General features: G+C 64.1%; 1 protein-coding gene across 7 annotated transcripts in view; it reads right to left on the bottom strand.

Moving 5' to 3' along the window:
• Positions 1 to 993: 993 nt before the first annotated feature.
• The window catches only part of LOC102459426 (KRAB domain-containing protein 3-like), a 39,306-nt gene continuing 33,444 nt past the window's right edge, over positions 994 to 6,855 (bottom strand). For 5 of the 7 annotated variants that reach the window (XM_089775927.1, XM_089775926.1, XM_089775922.1 and 2 more), the window contains 2 exons: positions 6,163 to 6,318; positions 994 to 3,670 (listed from right to left, as the gene is read on the bottom strand). In XM_089775927.1, the coding sequence (XP_089632053.1) occupies positions 2,838 to 3,670; positions 6,163 to 6,318 (989 nt within the window). In that variant the 3' untranslated portion in view covers positions 994 to 2,837. The remainder of the gene's footprint in view (positions 3,671 to 6,162; positions 6,319 to 6,855) is intronic. The other 2 variants (XM_089775925.1, XM_089775928.1) reach the window with 2 other exon arrangements.

Genomic DNA, 6,855 nt, shown 5'->3' with positions numbered 1-6,855 from the left:
ATACTTCTCCCCCAGCTCCCAACCACAGCGCCCCCCTGCCCCGGGACACTCCCGGCGCTGTGACACCCTGATTCCTGGTCACATCTAAAGCCTTAAGCAAGGGAGAGACCCTCAGGGATGGGAGCCTGGGCAGCGCCGCAGAGGGCCCTGGGATGGGGCCCTGCCCTCCTGCTCCTCCACGCTGGGTTTGGGGTCTGAATTTATATCACCCACGGCGTGGCCCCGTGTGACACCCACACCCAGCAAGCCACCCACTACCCCCCACCCCTCACGCGCCGTCCTCCGGCCTCTGCCGGCCTGAACTGCGTGCCGGTGAGAGCGTCCCGCCCCCGTGGCTGCTCCAGGGAGGTTTGGTTCAAGCGGCAGGGGCTGGGCGTTGGCAGGGGAAGGTCCTGGAGTCTCTGAGGTCAGGGCTCTGCCATGCAGGGCCTGCCTGCCGGGTGTGAACAGCGGCCCACACTGCTGCTGCAGAGGGCGGCCGGGAACGGGAATGGGAACAGGAATGGTCAGGCCCTGTCCCGAAGAAACCGCCTGCCATGGAGATTTATGGAAATGGATGGACCGCTGGGTGGTGGTTTGAGCAAATCTGATTGGCTAGTGCCCAGGGCGCCCTGCCTCCCCTGGCAGGCAAGCTGCAGGCTAGTCGGGGGGGGGGTGGGGGGAGCTGCTTCACTCAGGCTGGTGGGGGAGGTGAAGGGGGCTCCACACAGCTCCATTTCCCTGGCATCACTGGCCAGGACTGCCTGCTCACAGCAGCATGCCCGCTCACCGAGCCCCACCAATGCCCCCAGAGCTGTGGGGGGATTTCATACAGCTGCCTGACGTGCCAGGCTATGACGGGGCCTTCCCAGTAACCCTTGGCCCACCGCTCTGCAGGCTGGGGGGTGGCTTGGATTGACACCGTAAGGGCTGTCCGGCTGTGGCCCGTCCTCTGGCAGACTTACGCCCTGAGCGCCGGCGCAGGGAACGCAAACACACACCTGGCACGGGCCCTGCGGTTTGCAAATCGCCGGTTTAATACAGTCCAACTGCACTGTGAGCACACGACACAGGGACTGAAACACAGCCAGGGCCGTTCCCTGCCCCTCCTCCCCAGCAGCGGGAAAGGGTCCCACAAACGCCACCTGCCCACAGAAGGGAGCCTGGGTCACAAACTGCCCGAGTCCAGCTCCACTCCCCGTGGCCCGATTTTACTGCTCAGAGCTGGGATCAGACCCTGTGGCGACTAGGGGCCACCAAGCTAGGAACGATGGGGGAGGAAGCAGGGTTAGAACGAGCCTGCTCTGCAAAGCAGCCGCTACCCGAAGCATAGAGGCAGGCCCCAGTGGCAGGGCTGAAGGTGGCAACGGGGAACTCAAGCGGCAGGCGTGAGTAGGAAGGGGACTCCCCCGTAGCCAGGGCTTTGGGCTGCCCGGTGGGAACAGGCACAGATTCCATCTCCAGGCAGTTCTGGCTGAGTCAGGGTCCACGGAGGAAGCCTAAAGACGCAGCCAGGGGGGCCCTGTCACTTCTGGTCAGCACCCCGGGTCATTGCGCTGATGAACTCTGGCAGAGCTGGGTTCTCCCGGGCAGACGCTCACAGAACGGCCTGGCCTGATACGCTCCGCTCCAGCCATCCTGCTGCGGAGATGTAGCCGCCAGCGGCAGCGCTGCCCAGGTGTGGGACTCACCCAGGGTCAGGGCATGGTTATCATTGAATCCCAGCACTGGAAGAGACCTCAGGAGTCATCAAGTCCAGCCCACTGCCCAAAGCAGGACCAACCCCAACTCAATCAACCCAGCCAGGGCTTTGTCAAGCCGGGACAAACACCTCTAGGGATGGAGATTCCAACCCAGCCCAGTGCTGCCCCACCTTCCTCGGGAAATAGTTTTTCCTAATCTCCAACCTAGACCTCCCCCACTGCAACTTGAGGCCATTGCTCCTTGTTCTGCCACCTGTCACTACCAGGGGTGGCCCGAGGCTGCCGGCAGCTGGCGCCCCAGGCGGAATGCGCGAACGGCACCTCCACCTCCACAGCCCTCAATGGTGTGACGTCATCATTGGGCGCCCCGTTTAACGTAGCGCCCTAGGCAACGGCCGAGTCGGCCTATACGCACGGGCCGCCCCGGTCACTACTGAGAACAGCCTCTCTCCATCCTCTTTGGAACCTCCCTTCAGGAAGTCGAAGGCTGCTCTCAAATCCCCCCTCACTCTTCTCTTCTGCAGACTAAACAAACCCAAATCCCTCAGCCTCTCCAATAGGTCATGTGCTCCAGCCCCCTCATCTTTTTGCTGCCCTGCGCTGGACCCTCTCCACTGCGTCCACATCCTTTCTGTAGTGGGGGGCCCAGAACTGGACACAATACTCCAGATGTGGCCTCCCCAGTGCCAGTTAGAAGCTGGACAGAAAAGACACCCGCTTGGGCAGTGGCTTCGGACAGGAAAAAGAGGGAAATGTCAAATTCCTCCTCAGCCGGCCAGGGGAAATTGTTCGGGTGAACAAGGCAACCCTGAGTGCCTGGCCCTCTCCATGGGCCCTGCCCCACCTCCCTGCCCACGGCCTAGCAGTTTGCTACCATGCGGCTCTGGTCACAACAGAAGGGCTTCCCCCCGATAACAGCTGAGTCTCTATTGCGCTGCAGAACCCGGAGCTCCCGCCCCTGAGCGGAGCAGAGCGGCTGCACACGGTGGAGGGGAAATGCACAGACATGCTGGAATCAACACAGCTGGGGGCTGGGAATTAGCTACAGTAGAGAAATTGAGCACCGGAGTCCAGACCCAGAGAAGCAGGGGGCCTGTGGTCTCCAGGGCAAAACAGAGACAGACCCTGTGACTCAAAGTGGGACGCCCCTTCCTGTCACTGCCCTTTGGTGACTCTGCTCTCCTGCTCGTCTGCAGCGGCAGTGGGTCCCGGGCGGTGCTCTGCCGCCCGCCAGAGCCGCCGGATGGCTGCGTGCTGCACCCTCCTCCGGTAGAGCTTGGGGCACGCATCTGGGAAGAGAGCCACCCGGGCGCCGCCGCAGGTCAGGGGCTGTGAGCATTTCCTGACGGCCCGCAGGATGGCCAGCTTGTCAGAGAAGCGCAGCAGCCGGAAGACCAGGGCCCGGGGCCGGGTGGCAGGGTCCCCGCGCGCTCCCCCCGGCAGGCGGCGTGCGCTTTCGATCTCCAAGGGCGAGGAGGCTGTGGGCAGGTTGAGCACCGCAGGGAGCGTCCTCTGCAGGAAGGTGATGGGGTCTCCCCCTTCCGCGCCCTCCGGCAGGCCCACCAGCCGCAGGCTGTTGCGGCGGGCCCGGTTCTCCAGCGCGTGGCAACGGCTCTCCAACTGCCGGATGGTCTTGCTCAGGTGTCTGTTGCCTTTCTGGAGGGCAGCCAAGTCGAGAGCCCAGCCCCTCGAGTCCTGCTCCAGCCGGTCCACACGGCGCCGCATGCTCGACACGTCCCTGCACACGGCCGCGAGGTCCTGGGAGAGCTGGTCTAGCTTCTTGGAGAGAACGGTCTTGACCGTGCGCATCTCCACCCTAAGCTCCAGCGGCACCCCGCTCTCCCTGCCGCAGGACTCCCGGGGCGATGGCACGGCGCCAGAGCAGTGTCTCTTGGGTAAGTCCTCCCCCTCGGCATCCGCCTTTTGTCCACCATCAGCCCCAGAAATGCAGCAGCTGGCGGTGGGTGTTTGGGCAGCGTCTGTCCTGGCTACGGCCCAGAGGACAAACATCAGACCCGGCAACACAAAGCAACGGACATCACCATTTCTAGAGCGCGCCTCGCTCTGAACACTCGCTAGCACTGCATGGGCAGGAATCTGCTCACCCACCCACTTACTCACCCATCACTGCACTGCACTGTATGGGCAGGAATCCGCCTGCCCACCCTCCCACCACTGCACTGCCCGGGTAGGAATCCACCCACCCTCCCACCACTGCACTGCACGGGTAGGAATCCACCCACCCTCCCACCACTGCACTGCCCGGGTAGGAATCCACCCACCCTCCCACCACTGCACTGCACGGGTAGGAATCCGCCCACCCACCCTCCCACCACTGCACTGCCCGGGTAGGAATCCACCCACCCTCCCACCACTGCACTGCACGGGTAGGAATCCGCCCACCCACCCACCACTGCACTGCACGGGCAGGAATCCGCCTGCCCATCCACCATTGCACTGCATGGGTAGGAATCCACCCACCCTCCCACCACTGCACTGCCTGGGTAGGAATCCACCCACCCTCCCACCACTGCACTGCACGGGTAGGAATCCGCCCACCCTCCCACCACTGCACTGCACTGTATGGGCAGGAATCCGCCCGCCCACCCTCCCTCCACTGCACTGCACGGGTAGGAATCCGCCCGCCCACCCACCACTGCACTGCACGGGCAGGAATCCGCCCACCCTCCCACCACTGCACTGCACGGGTAGGAATCCGCCCACCCTCCCACCACTGCACTGCACGGGTAGGAATCCGCCCACCCTCCCACCACTGCACTGCACGGGTAGGAATCCGCCCACCCTCCCACCACTGCACTGCACTGTATGGGCAGGAATCCGCCCGCCCACCCTCCCTCCACTGCACTGCACGGGCAGGAATCCGCCCGCCCACCCACCACTGCACTGCACGGGCAGGAATCCGCCCACCCTCCCACCACTGCACTGCATGGGTAGGAATCCACCCGCCCTCCCACCACTGCACTGCACGGGTAGGAATCCGCCTGCCCACCCACCACTGCACTGCACGGGTAGGAATCCGCCCACCCTCTCACCACTGCACTGCACTGTATGGGCAGGAATCTGCCCGCCCACCCTCCCACCACTGTACTGCACGGGTAGGAATCCGCCCACCCACCCACCACTGCACTGCACGGGTAGGAATCCGCCCACCCACCCACCACTGCACTGCACGGGTAGGAATCCGCCCGCCCATCCACCATTGCACTGCACGGGTAGGAATCCACCCACCCTCCCACCACTGCACTGCACGGGCAGGAATCCGCCCACCCTCCCACCACTGCACTGCCCGGGTAGGAATCCGCCCACCCTCCCACCACTGCACTGCACGGGTAGGAATCCACCCACCCTCCCACCACTGCACTGCCCGGGTAGGAATCCACCCACCCTCCCACCACTGCACTACCCGGGTAGGAATCCGCCCACCCTCCCACCACTGCACTGCACGGGCAGGAATCCGCCCACCCTCCCACCACTGCACTGCACGGGCAGGAATCCACCCACCCTCCCACCACTGCACTGCACGGGCAGGAATCCGCCCGCCCTCCCACCACTGCACTGCACGGGCAGGAATCCGCCCACCCTCCCACCACTGCACTGCACGGGCAGGAATCCGCCCACCCTCCCACCACTGCACTGCACGGGCAGGAATCCGCCCACCCTCCCACCACTGCACTGCACGGGCAGGAATCCGCCCGCCCTCCCACCACTGCACTGCACGGGCAGGAATCCGCCCGCCCTCCCACCACTGCACTGCATGGGCAGGAATCCGCCCACCCTCCCACCACTGCACTGCATGGGCAGGAATCCGCCCGCCCTCCCACCACTGCACTGCACGGGCAGGAATCCGCCCGCCCACCCATCACTGCACTGCACAGGCAGGAATCCGCCCACCCTCCCACCACTGCACTGCACGGGCAGGAATCCGCCTGCCCACCCACCACTGCACTGCACGGGCAGGAATCCGCCTGCCCATCCACCACTGCACTGCACGGGCAGGAATCTGCCCACCTACCACTGCACAGCACTGCTTGGGGAGGAATCCAGCCACCTACCCACCACTGCACTGTACTACATGGGCAGGAATCCACCCACCCACCCACCACTGCATGGGAAGGAATCCACCATCTCACCCACCATTACACTGCAGCCGCCTCTGGAATGGAAGGCGGCAGCGAATTGGTCTTTCACACGGACTGTTCTTGGGACTCACCTCCTCCTGGGAGTCTCCTCTCTAGGACCGACCAGCCCAAGCTCCGCTTGGCTTTGGAGAGCTAAGGAGACCCCAGCCCCAGAAGGGAAGAACCCGACCAGGCTCCTAAATGCAAGTCTGGCTCCGAGAAGCTCCGAGAAGCCCTGCTGCAGTCCACGGGAGCTGCGGGCGCTCAGCACGGTTAGAGCCAAAGTACACACGGGGGAACTAACAAGGAGCTAGGCAGAAGGTGCAAGGGGATCGAGGTACCTTCAGTGTACGGTCTCTTGATCCCCGTCCCCGGGCTCCTGGGACGCCTGTGGCCTGAGGTGCCACCCAGCCTGTTGGAACAACTGGCTCCATTTCCATGGCTCCCCTTTGGGCAGGTGGCGGAGCTGTCGCGAAGGGCATCAGCTGGCAGCCCTGCTATTTCACCGGCACAAACAACACCCGCATCAGCGTAAGCTGGGCGCTACCCACCCGCTGCAGCCCTATTCCGGAAGGACCCCAGTGGCCTCCCCACCTGACTAGGAACAGCCCTGGAGATCTAGTGGGTTTTCTCCAGCACTAGCTCCTCCGAATCTAGGAACTGGGGACTGCAGGAGGGAGGAGAGGTGACGCTCTCTGTGGGCCACTGGGGCCCACAACGATCTGGGGTTCCGCCCCAGAACTGCACTCACCCCACTGTGCTCCCGGACAGGGCACTGGCAGGAATCGGGCATGTTAAACCTAGGGGTCCTCACCCCCTCCCCCCGGCTCCCATTTGCTGGTGCACAATGGAGCTTTTCTTGGCTGCTTCCCAAAGGCAACTGGGAGGGGAGGGAAAGTCTCCTGGCTGCTCAGAGAGCCAGTTTGTCCCATGTGTGCTCCTTACGTCAGGGGCAATCTGGGTGCTAGTCAGGGACCTGTCGCTGGAGCTCTCCCATGTACCATTAGCCCCCGCAGGGCCGATCAGGTGCACCG

This window comes from Pelodiscus sinensis, chromosome 2 (genome assembly GCF_052426305.1).
Source record: "Pelodiscus sinensis isolate ZL-2025 chromosome 2, ASM5242630v1, whole genome shotgun sequence".
Taxonomy (NCBI): domain Eukaryota; kingdom Metazoa; phylum Chordata; order Testudines; family Trionychidae; genus Pelodiscus; species Pelodiscus sinensis.
The sequence above is the reverse complement of the archived record's forward strand: the minus strand, read 5'-3'. Positions and strand labels throughout refer to the sequence as shown.